The sequence below is a fragment of the Myiozetetes cayanensis genome, unplaced genomic scaffold (assembly GCF_022539395.1).
Source record: "Myiozetetes cayanensis isolate MyiCay16 unplaced genomic scaffold, myiCay2020 scf18, whole genome shotgun sequence".
Taxonomy (NCBI): domain Eukaryota; kingdom Metazoa; phylum Chordata; class Aves; order Passeriformes; family Tyrannidae; genus Myiozetetes; species Myiozetetes cayanensis.
The window spans coordinates 11894777-11907626 of record NW_026087389.1 but is presented as its reverse complement, the minus strand read 5'-3'; the positions used below and the strand labels follow the sequence as shown (position 1 = coordinate 11907626).

General features: G+C 51.9%; 1 protein-coding gene across 1 annotated transcript; it reads right to left on the bottom strand.

Annotated features, from left to right (window-relative positions):
- Positions 1 to 3079: 3079 nt before the first annotated feature.
- LOC126638921 (histone H1.10) lies at positions 3080 to 4484 on the bottom strand. Its single transcript, XM_050313210.1, has one exon. It carries the CDS (start codon positions 4379 to 4381, stop codon positions 3725 to 3727), a length of 657 nt encoding a protein of 218 aa, XP_050169167.1. The 5' UTR covers positions 4382 to 4484; the 3' UTR covers positions 3080 to 3724.
- Positions 4485 to 12850: the final 8366 nt, after the last annotated feature.

Below are 12850 nucleotides of genomic sequence, written 5' to 3'. Positions count from 1 at the left end.
GGCAGCTTGTTGTCTGGGCTCAGTTTTCTCCAAGTGGAAGGACTAGTAAAACACCAGACAGGACCACTGCTAGGCTGTGTTTGCCCTTCTCTCAGACAAAGTCTTTTCCTATCCTGGGAGCAGATAATACTGTTGTCTGGCTCTTCTCCCTGCTATGGGAATGCCACATTGCCTGGTTGCTCTGTCACCAGTGCCAGGAAGCCTCAGCTGCTCCTGGCTGGATGCAGCAGAGGAAGAGTGAGGCTGGACCAGGACCCTCCCCCAGTCCTGGAGATGCTTTCTCCTCCCAGTGGGCTCCTCCAGGACCCTCTGGGTGACCTTGCAGACAAGTAGGCAGAGATGAGAAAAGCTGATCCTGAAGGGAAGGTAGGAACCTGGAGGTGGAAGACTGTTGCTTTCACCCCCTCTCCTTTGTTGGACATTGCCAGTTTGCTGTCCTGGTGGCTACTCTGCAGACCAGCACTGCTCTGCTTGGGTTTTGGGGAGGAAGGGTTGTGGGAAGCTTGGACAGTTCCCAGTGGGTGCTGGTTGGTCTGTGCTGGGCTGTGGGAGGTGTGGGGCGGGACTGGGGGTGCTGGGCTGGTCTCAGGCAGTGTCCTGCCTGCTGCCCTGCCAACCACACTGCCAGCACTCTAGGCAGGAATAAAGACAGTGGGGCTGCTCCTGAGGAGCTCTGCAGCCACCCTGGCTGTTGTGTGGCTCTGCCCAGGATGGTGGGGTGATGTGGGCACTATGGCTGGGTGCTGGTGGCATATGTAGTGCCCTCAACACTGAGCTCCAGCCAGGGTCTGAGCTTCCTCTAATGGACATGACGGACCAGCTGGGAAAGCTGGGCTGTTGGAAGGCAGACCGAAGGAAATCCTGTCGCGCCAAACATTGCTGAAGTGCTTGGCCTTTATCACCTCATGAACCTCACAGCTGAACACCATCGTGACCAGGAGAGTTGAAAGTCTTGGTCTTTACTAGAAAGCTGGAGTGAACATGGTCACCTTTAATCCTGCAGCTCCAGAGACTGGACTTGTAGCTTTCTGGAGCCAGTGTTGCTGGTCCTGGCTCTCTCTTCTGAATGCTTCATAGCACCAGAGCAGCCGAGCTCATAAAATGGGAAGGACTTGGCTCAGCAGAGGCTTCCCAGAGGCCAAGTAAGCCTGGAAGAGTGTCTGTTGGTCTGTGCTTCCCTTAAGGAGAGGGCAGGGGGGCTGCAGGATTCTTGCCCTGCTTCCTTGGGTGCCTGAAGGTGAGACGAGCGCTGACCTGGAGCTGCAGCTGCCTGCTGTGGGAGGCTGCTGTGCATCTTGCCACGTGCAGCAGAGCCTCTGCCAGCTGAGGTCCTCAGCTCTGGGACTGGCTTTGTTTGTCTGGGTGATGAGATGAGTCACTGGCCCTTGGAACTCCTCAGGGCTTGGGTTTCTCTCCAAAGCCTGGCCCTCCTAGTTGGCAGCACCCCCAGCAGCTCACTGGGGGATGATCCAGCATCATGGTTCCTGGCATCCCAACCTGTAAGACAGCTCCAGCTGGGCTGGCACGGTGTGTCACCCCAGTGCTGTCCCTGTGCTGGGCAGCCAGAGGCCCCCTGCCCTTTCCTGCCCACAGGAATGCCCTGCTGGTTTACCTGGAGGGGTGGTTACCTACAGCCACTGTTTGCCTCGCAGGTCAGTGCTAAGGGGAGCTGTGCCCTGAGATGTGGTTGGTTTGACCAACCACAGGAGGTGACCCCTCTGCCAGCCCTCCCAAACCTGCAGTGTCAGCTGTTCTCTAAGGACACAGCTGCAGGTCGGTGCTGCAGTGCAGCAGCTCTCTTCTGGGACATCACCAGCTCTCTCCTGGGACCTGAGGTTGTGGGCATGCACCCAGGCTTGGTGTGTAATTTGTGTGGGCAGTGGGATGGTGGCTGGCCTGGAGGGAGGCTGTAGCTTCCTGGAGCAGAGCAGAGCATTGCTGGTCTCTTCCAGCAGCTTTCTCTTGATGGATTTACTGGATGGACCTTGCTTCAGGGAGTAAAACTTTCTTCCCTTCTTCCTGCTGGTTCTCCAAGGGGCAAAGGGATAAAGGAGCTGCCCTGGACCTGGGCCCTGGAGGAAGGGGCTGCTCCTTTCCCAGGAATGCTGAAAGGCCCTGCCATGTCCTCATGTCGTGGCTGTTCCCAGGCACCGCTGGCTGCTGTCCTTCTGTCCCCTCCTCACAGGGATGGCTGTGCATGGGGCTGATCACGCTGTATTCCCCAGGCATCGGGTGCATGTTGATGCTCCGGGCACAGCACCTCGCCAGGGCTGCAGTAGCTCTGGGGCTTGCTTGAGACTGCTGGGGGCAGCGGGGCAGGGCCCTTGTGTGGGGCTGGTATAGATGGTTTGGGTGAGGGCAGCGCTGCCCTTCTGTGGGTTTAACCACAGCCGGCCTGGGGGTACCGTGCACCCACAGCCCGTCCTGCGACAGGGATCCGACTTGGGGGCTGCTCTCCCGTCCCTCCCTCTCCTGCAGCCCCGAGGGTCCCCGGAGCGCAGAGGGCGATGAGCCGGGGTGAGGGATGAGCCCTCCCGCAGCCGGCAGAACAAGATGGCCCAGATCCCTGCCGGGATTTACGCAACCTCGCCGGCTGCTATAAATAGGCACGGCCGCGGGGGGCTCTGGCGCTCCCCCCGCTCCGCTCCTGCCGCGGGGACCCGGCCCTGGGGGCCGTTCCAGGCCGAGGAGGCAGATGGGGGTGAGCCCTGGGAGCTGCCCCCGCTCCAAGCCGGGTGCTGCAGGTGCCCCCCGGGGTCCTCAGGGAGCTCAGCTACACAGGCACCGCGCTCCTTGCCCGCCTCCATGGCAGAGCACCTTCTTCCCTCTGCTCCTGCCCCTCCCCCGGAGGGGATCGCGGGCTCTGGCGCATCAGCACCCGGGTGGACCCCCGGCCAGCGGGGACCAGCCCCCCTCGTTCCCACCCGCTCCCCGGCGCCTGCAGGGAGCACACACGCGTCAGCGGGGCGGCGTTTTGTAACAATTTATTTGAAACGACGATAAATGAAAAGAACAAAAAACAAAGAAAACCCCAAAAAAAGACCCCGCTAACCCGACCCCTCCCCCCCTCCCTCTCTCACCCATACAAAAACATCGAAGGCCATCGCAGGTGCGGCCGGTGGCCGCCAGGGGGCGCCCCCTCCAGCGCGCCGGGCCGTTGCCATGGCAGCGGGGGGCGCCGCGGGCCGGCAGGGGGCGCCGCATCCCTTCGGGGCGGCCGCGAGCAGGCACGGGGCGCGCGCGCGCGCGCGCTCGGCGGGAAAGGGGGCGGTGCCAGGCGCGCGCTCGGCGGGAGGGGCGGGGCGCGCGCGGGCGGCGGGAGCGGGACCGGCCCACGTGGCGCGGGGGGGGCCCCGCCGCAAAATGGCTGCTATGGAAACCGGGCGGGAAAAATCCCTGGGAACAACCGGGCAGACAAGGGGGAGCGGAAGGGGGGGCCGGGAACCGTCTACAGGCGGGGAAGGGCACGGCCGAAAACAAAAGGGCGCGATCGGGGAGAAGCCGCGGTGTGGGATGGGGGGTTGGGGTAGAAAAATAAGGCGGCGGAGAAGGGGAAGGGGGGGGCTGGGGCGGCCGCAGCCCCGCTCACCGCGCACGGCGGCGGCTGCGGAGCCGAGTCAGCAACACAAAGACAAAGCGGGTCCCCTGGGGTCTGTCCTCAGAGCAGTCTGTGCCGCGGGGCTCACAGTCCGGGGGGCGGCGCGGGGCTCCCAGCGCCCCGATCTCATGCCTTCCGGCTCTTGAGCGCCTTGGGCTTTGCCGACTTCTTCACCTTCTTGCCCCCGGGAGACGCGGCTCCCTTCTTGGTGGCTTTCTTGGCTTTGCCCTTGTCCTTCTTCGCCGCCGCGCCGCCGGCTCCCTTCTTGTGCGATTTCTTCTCGGGCTTCTTGCTCTTGGCCGCGGGTTTCTCCGCCCGCCGGGACGTGGAGGCCGTCGCCTTCTTGTGGGACTTGTGGGCGCTGCTGCCCGCGCTCCCCTCTCCGCCGCCTTCCAGCTTCTTCCTGTTGAGCTTGAAGGAGCCATTGGCGCCGGTGCCCTTGACCTGAAGCAGCGTGTCGTTCTGTACCAGCGCCTTAATGGAGTACTTCAGGTAGGTCCTGCCGTTCTGCTGGTCGAACCAGGCCACCTTCTTGGCCTCATTGTAGATCTTGGCTAACGAGGAGCCATTGCGCTCGCCCAGTTTGCGGATCGTCTCCACCACCAACTGACTGTATTTGCCCGGCTGATTCTTCTTCTTGTTGTTCTTCCTTTTCTTCGACGGCGACAACGAGGAGCCGCCGCCTCCTTTCGCCTTCCTAGCGGCTGCTTTCTTCTCCGGGGAGAGCGGTGCCTCCTCTGCCTCAGTAAGAGGCAGATCGGCTTCTTCCAGCTCTACCGACATGGTGCGGGGTGCGGGGTTCCGCGGGCCGGAGCGGGGGCAGGCAGGGGCAGCGGCGGCGCGGCGGGGCCCGGCGGGCGCGCTGTGTCTGCTCCGCTCGGTCCGCGCTCTGCCGGGGCGGGCGCCTCCGCCGCCCCTTATATGGGCGCGGGGCGGACCACGTTGAGAACAACAACAGCCTGGTCCGCCGCCAGCCCCAACTTGTGCTTCTTGGGGCCGCTTCGCGGGGCTCCCGCGCGGCCCCAGGCCCCCGCGCCGCCCCGCCCGCGCCGCGCCCGCGCCCCCGGCCCCAGCCCCGCCACCGCCCCCGCGCCCCCGCCGAGCGCCGCCCGCCGCCCCCGCACGGATTTCGGGGCGCGCCCGGCGCGGCGGCGGCGGCGAGGAGGGGTGCCCGGCGCGGCGGCGATTGGGGCCTCTCCGCGGCCCCCGCGCGGCGCCGCCGCCGCCGCCCGCCGCCCAAGAGGGGCCGCTGCGGGCGGGGAGGCGGCAGGCGGCAGGGGGCGGTGGCGGCGGCGCTGGCCCCGGGTTCTCCGGAGGGAACTAACACAGGCGACGCCCTCCCGCGGCCGCCGGCAGCAGCGCGGAGGTGCCGCGCCGAGGCCGGGGGTCTCCGCCCCGGCGACTGGGGCCGCCCCCACCACCGACCCTCGGCCCCGCGACCGCTCGGGCGGGGCCCCCGACGTGGGAGGGCTGCGTGTCCCATGTGCCCCCCCGCCCCGCCCCCGGTTGGCATCGCCCCGCATCCCTCGCTGCGGGGAGCGCGGCGAGGCCGGGGGTCTGGAGAGGGAGGCTGGGGGGATCTCCGGCCTGGCTCGTTGTGGGGGGGAGTGTGGGTGGGTTGTGAATCGCTGCCGCCCCCGCAAACCCTGCGCGCCGTGGGAGGGCGACGAGGGGCTCGAGCCCCGCTGCAGGCGCAGCTCCGCGTGGGCTTGGGGGGGCAGCAGCGGTGCTATGAACCCCCCTCCCCCATTCACCTCACCCCCCAAATCCCACCGGGAAAACGCGGCTTCGGGGGAGAGGGGGGCAGGGGATGCACAACGCCTCCCTTGCCGAGCCCGGGGCCGGGCCTGGAGGGGTCTTTCTCCCCCACTCCTTCGGAGTGGAATCCTTGTGCCCCCGCCGCGGGTGGGCCGGGGGTGTGAGTGCGCGGGGACACGCGGGGAACAAGCACGGGGGCGTGAGCAGGCGGGCACACACGCCTACACATGCACACACATGTATCACATATAACACACGTGCACACACATGTAACACACGCGTGTAACACACACATGTACAAACAGGCACGCACGGTCACACCCGCACACATTCTCGCACCCCGCCCCCTGCCCACGCACGCCGCTGTGAGCCCGCACGGCTCCGCCGCCTCCCCTTCCTCCTCCTCCTCCGCCTCCCCCTCTCCCCATCCCCCGGCTCCCTCCGCCATTTCCCTCGCCCAGCCCCCGCCGCCAGAGGGGACAAGCCCCAGCGGCCCGCGGTGGTGGTGGGGGGTCCCTGGGGCCGCCGGATCCTGCCCGGTCGTGTGTCTGTGTGTCCCCATCCCTTAGCGGGGTTCGTGTGTCCCCATCTCCCCGAGAAGAGAGCCCCCCAGAATAGCGGGGTCCTGCCCCCCGCAGCAGCCGTGGCCAAGCAGCCCTGTGATGAGTTGTTCTGTCCTCTGGGGGCTTCGAGGCGCTCGGGCAGGAGGAGGGGCAGCAGCCCAAGGAGCGGGGCGGCGGCCCCGGGACCCCCAGTGGGAGCCGCTCGGCCCCAGGGAGGGGCAACATCGAGAGCCCACCCCTGGGACACGGCACCCCCGGCACGGCGGTCACCGGGGGGATGTGTAACGTGTACTTGTGTGTGTGTAACACACAAACACATACCTGCAGACATGTAAAGGTAACGCTCTAGCCGAATGGAGGCTTACAGCTAAGGCGTCTATAGGTGGTGGTTGTATAGGGGGAATGTGTGTGCCATACGTGTGTTATAGATGAGTGGTATCTAATAGTTATTATTTATTGTGATAGCTCTGTAAATTTAAAATGAATGTAAGTGCATGCTCACACATAAAGAACTAGCTATATATATTTTAAAATATTGTCATAAATATATATTTAAATGCAATATATGTGGGTGGGTGGGTGGGTGTGTGAGCACAGCTGGGCAGTGAGTGCACGGATCTCACCCCAGCTGGCTGGGAGCCCATCCAGCACAGGAATCCAGCACCAGTCTCCCTTCCCGCAGAACACCAGGGGTGTTTCAGTGTGAAGGCTCTTCTTCCTCCCTCCTAAAGAGGGAGTGGGGAAGGGAACACACATGTATAAATATATGGAGGTATAAATATTTGAGCTAAATGTATGGGGGAGGCTCTGTGTGCATGTGTGAAAGAGAGACACAGAATGGGAGAAAATAGCCCCACCACACACACATTCTCTCCTCATACATACATACTTATAATAGACACAAAGGGTGAGTCTTGTTCACATACACATCTCTCATATACATATGTAGATATACATATATACAGAGTGTAAGAGGTTCACACACCATTCCCTGTCACTGTATATACACATATGTAGGCACACATAGAAATGGGGGATGAGAGAGCAAGCGTGCTGTTCAAACACACAATAGTCTCACTATACACACACATATATGTATAATGTACACACATATATATATGTGTGGGAGCTCTGACACACTCTTTTCTCTCTTGACCTCTCTATATGCACACATACATATATTTATATACACACACACAGTGAGCGAGCAACCGTGTGATACCAGACACACACTACCCCTTGATATAATGAATTGCATATGTGCATCTATACTTAGCTGTTCACACACAAGTCTGTACACACTGTTCTCTCTCACTACATACATACACATATGCATAGAGACACAGGCACAGAGCGAGCCAGGGCTGTTCACACACATTATTCTCTCTCTTGCTGTCTCAGATACACATGCACATACACCTGAGAAGAAGAGCAAGAGCTATTGTCTCTCAGACGCATATTTTTTAGCACTGTCTCTCTCCTTGTCCCATATACATGTATAATATCTGGGGTGCATAAATATATATATATAAATTCTCTCTCTGTATGGACATACATATGTAGGGAGCAAGTGAGAGTTTTTCTCACACCCACAATACCATCTCTATGGATGCGTATATACGTGTATACAGAGACTGTTCACACATAATGCATATATATATATAAATATAATTAATGTGCTGCTCACACAAACACACACTGTTCTCTCTTCTTATATATATATATCTATATACTGAGCTGTTTTCACACACATGGCAGTCCTTTCTCTTGCTATATGATTACATATATATGCATATATACATATATACTCTAGAGAGTTGTTCTCATACATGTAAGTCTTTCACTAAATATATAGACAAGGTGTTCACACGCACAGTTCTTATGCTATAGACACATATATGTTTATACAGAGGGGAGAGAGCTGTTCACCCACAGTTTGCTCACTACATGTATATTTATTACATTTATTTAGGGAGAGAGAGCTGTTCACACACAGATTCTCTTGCGAGATATATAAATATATACACACATCTGTGTACAGGGAGAGCTGTTCTCTCTCTCACACACAAGTTCCCCCCCTTTCCATATGCATATATACATATACACACATGCACATGCATTTATACCATATGTAAATATGTGTGTATGTGTATATATACATATATATATGTATGAGAGCAATTCATACACACAGTTTCCATCACTCCCCTTCTCCCCCTCCCCACTTATATTCTCTGGGATGCATAAATATACATATATATGTACATATGTTGAAATTGTCTTTGTATGTATATGCATAAGTAGAGATAGAGTAACTTTGACATACACACTACTCTCTCTTACCTTATATATGAATATATAGATGCATATATACATATTTACACAGAGAGATTGTTCATGCACAGTTCTCTCTCTTCATATGTACAAATGTACATATATGCACATATAATTAGAGGACATACTGTTTACACAGAAATACTATTCTCACTCCATTCTGTGTATATATATATATATATATATATATACTCAGTGAGCTGTTTTCACACATGATACTCCTCTCTCTGTATGAATACATATATATGCATATAAACACACACATATATATACTCTACTTATAGAGAGACTACTTTTCTCTCACACACACACACACTTGTCTCCTTACAGATATAGAGAGCTGTTAACACTCGCAATTCTCTTCTTACATATACACATAGATATGTAATACATACATAAATATACGTATATATTTATACACATATATACAGAGACAGCTGTTTACTCACACAATTACACAATCCTCTCTTGCTTTACACACACACACACACACACACACACACACACTCTGTATATACAGATACTGGGGGATGGGGTAGCAGGTCTCTCACTCTCTCTTCCCCCACTCTGCATATATATATGTGTGTGTATATGTATATATATATATATATATATGCACACTGAAAGAGCTGTTCAGAGAATAGTTTTCATATACACAGTACTTTTGGATAGATATACATATGCACACATATATATGCATATATATACAGAAACTGTTCACAAGCACACAAACATAATTCTCTTAATGTCTGTGTGTGCACATAGACATTAATATATAATATAATATAAAATATAATATAATATAATATAATATAATATAATATAATATAATACAATATAATACAATATAATATAATATAATACTTTGAGAGTTCAGTTCACTACTACACCCCCCACCACTACACCCCCCCTTTTCTCAGTCTATGTCTATATGTAAATACATATACATACATATATAGAGAGGGATTTTCACACATTCTCCCCTTCTCTCTGTAACCCCCCATGTATAAATCTATGCTGAGAGAGCTGTTCATGCACAAATACATACACAGGAGTCTCTCTTGCCATACATATAGACACACACAGAGAGTGAGAGCTGTTCATGCACATTATCCTCTCCTGATGGGTGTGTATACATAAGTATACATTAACCCATATACTCAAGAAAAAGAGCAATAAATTTTCAAACACACACCCATACACACATTTTGTGTCATTTTCTCTACTTCTTGCCCCCTCTCTGGGATGCATAAATATATATTATTTATATAAAATATATAGAAATATTAAATATAAAATAAATTAAAATAAAATTATAATAAAATATATACATAATAGAATAATAAATATATATTATTTATATAAAATATATTAAATATATTGTTTATATTAATATATTATATATAAAATAAAAATTAAATTGTATACATAAATAATAAATATATATTATTTATATAAAATATCTAAAATATATATTTATATAAATATATATAAATACTTATATATTATATTATCTTTGGGATGCATAAATATATACAGGTATATGTTAATATTTTTATATATATTCTCTCTGTATTTATATACATATGTTCTCATACAACACATTGCTCTTTTTTGTAAAAGATAAACCTATATACATACTTATATTTATATATATATATAAACTATTCACACAGATAATTCTCTCTATATATGTATATATACATATTTAACTGAAGTGTCATTTACATGCTCATATGTATATACAGAGCAAGAACACGTGAGCTGTTCACAAATCTGCACAATTCTCTCACATACATATACTTAGAAATGGATAGAGAGCTCTTCACACACAAAATCTGATATATATAGAGAGAGATATAGATACATTGAGAGATACATAGATACACACATAGATACGTATGTATATACAGAGATTTGCTCTCACACACCTCTCTTGCTATAAAATAAATATATATATATATAGAGGCACATATATATGCATATATAAAAAGGTGAGTGACCTGTTCACTCACCTCTTGCTGCAAATACACACATACGCTCACCAAGAGACAGAGCACTGCTCACATAACGCACTTCTCTCTTGCTATATATACACATATAAATGAGTATATATTTCCATATATTATAACATATATCATTAGAGATATTCACACACACACATTATATCCCCTCATCTATACATGTATCGTTAAAGACACACAATATCCTCTCTCTCTGCCTGCATATATACATACATCCTTACAGTGAGATTGTGATCTCATTCTTTCTCTTGCTATATACACACACACACATATGTGCATATAATGCACTATTCACACACTGAGCATTCTCCACATATACTTTATTTGAACCTTTATTTTTATGTGTAACTGACCATGTGTGTTTGGGTGTCTGTATTTTCTATCATTCTCTCTGTCTTTCCATCCTTTCCCCAAGAGGGAGAGAAAGACCTACACAGAGAATGGTAAAAATATACCAGACATCCTCTCACCCCTAAAAATGCACGTAGGGTTATCTAAGTGTGTGAGACTCTGGTCTCTCCCACCCTTTCTTCTGTTCCCCATGTATAATACCTAGGACTCATATACATTGTGTGTGTGTGTGCATGTATTGATCTTGACATATATTCTGACTGGCTGCATGTGTGTATATGGAGAGCAAGCATAAGGGTGCCAGTCATTGCCCTCTCCCAACTCACACACAAGTACCCCATATCCACCTCTACATCCAATTTATTTAAATATTTATTTATGAGTCCGAATTTTCTTTAATTTTCTGTCTCCACCTACCCCCCTCCTCTCTTTCTCAAAGAACTACAAAAATAGCTAAACTACACCTGCATGTAAATGACCTTTTTCTATATAAACCAGACAGAAATACAGAAATAATATCTATATTTAAAAATGTAAATATATATAAAACACAAACACATAAGCATGTGGAAGAAAAATCTCTGTGTATAGACAAGGAGAAAAAGTACACATGCACACACACAAAGCATATATGTATAAAGTAATTTCAAATGTGTCTGTGTATGATCATCTCTGTCTCTCCATATAGGGGGTGATAGAAAATACCTATGTGTGTATCTATATAATTCATAATTAAATGTTTTTATATAAATATATAAATAAAATAGATATGAGGGTAGACATATCTCTGAGAGAAGTTTTTCTCTTTCTCTGAATATATGGGTATATGAAGAAAGAAATGCTTTATGCTGCTGTATGTACATGGGTAAGGCTGCAACCACATATATGTCATAAATGGAAAACTGTAACCAAACTCACTTGTGCTCTGTCTCTGAGCCTTGGGAGATGTGTCTATGTAATAGAGCAACACACGCACACACAAAACTCTGTGCTGTCTTGTTTGTGCTCTTGTGCTTTCTTGCTGGTTTGCTCTCCAGCTCGCAGAAGACGTGACCTGATAAATAAATACATACACATACTCCTGCCTCTGTGTGTTTCGAGTATGGAAACCACACACACACCGGTGTTTAGCTGAAAACATTTTGTGTGCCCATAGAATCCTGAACGTGTTTTTGTGTTTATACCACACACTTCCCTCCGAGCACCCCGGGGTGTGTGCCGGGCTGGGGTCCCTGCACACCTGGGTGCTGGGGCAGGGTGGGCTGGTGTGGTGGCAGCTGTTTGGGGCTCCAGGTGTGCGGGGATGGGGCTGGCACCCTGCCTGCCCACGGTGACTGTGGCAGGAGGGCTCCTGCTGTGGGGTCAGGGCAGGCTGCAGCACAGGACATGTCCAGCCTCAAAGCCCAGCCTGGTGCCACCGCCAAGGCACGCGCTGAGCTTTCCCGCCCCGGGCCTCGCAGCTCGGCATCTCCGTGCTGCTTCCCACGTGCCAGCGCCGGTGGTCAGCCTTTAATTCCTTTGACGCTGCTCCCCCCACGCACCCCCTGCAGCACAGATGTGGTTGTGTGATTCCCCAGCTTTCATATTTGCACCAGCATCTCATAAAACACAGCTGCCTCCCAAACGGCTCCAGCCCCTTGGCAGAGCAGCTGCAGCCGCCAGACTCCGCACCTGCTCTGCTCTGACCTCGCACGGCTTCACCCACCCTGCAAACTCAGGGCTGGTTGTAGCTTGGTGTGGACTGGGAAACCGACCCCCTCCCCTCACCCAGCCAAGCTCCTTCTTTGGATCTCTCCCTCCTGCCCTCGAGCTCAGCTGCCTCCAGGAACCAGTGAAAAGTTCAGCCTCTTCCAGGGCCAGGTTTCCTCTGGGATTCACCCAGCAGCAAGTCACTCTTGCACACATTGCCATTGCACCAGCAACACCTCAGGCAAAAAGGTCAGCGGAGAAGTAAAAGCCATGAGGCCCCATTGATGCAGGGAGTGGTTTTAAGAGCATTGCTACCCTGCAGGGATGGTCTGTCCAGCCAGTTTCTCCAGTCCCAGGATTCTCCAGACCACAGTGACGATGAGTGATTCTTGCTGGAACATGAGTCCCCATCTGTGACACCATCAGCCCTGAGTGTAACAGCAGGGCACCAATTCCCACAGTGCTTGCCTCATGCACTGGTTTTTGTACGCTCTTGTGTATTCCCACCTGAAAAAACATTGATCTGTAGGTGG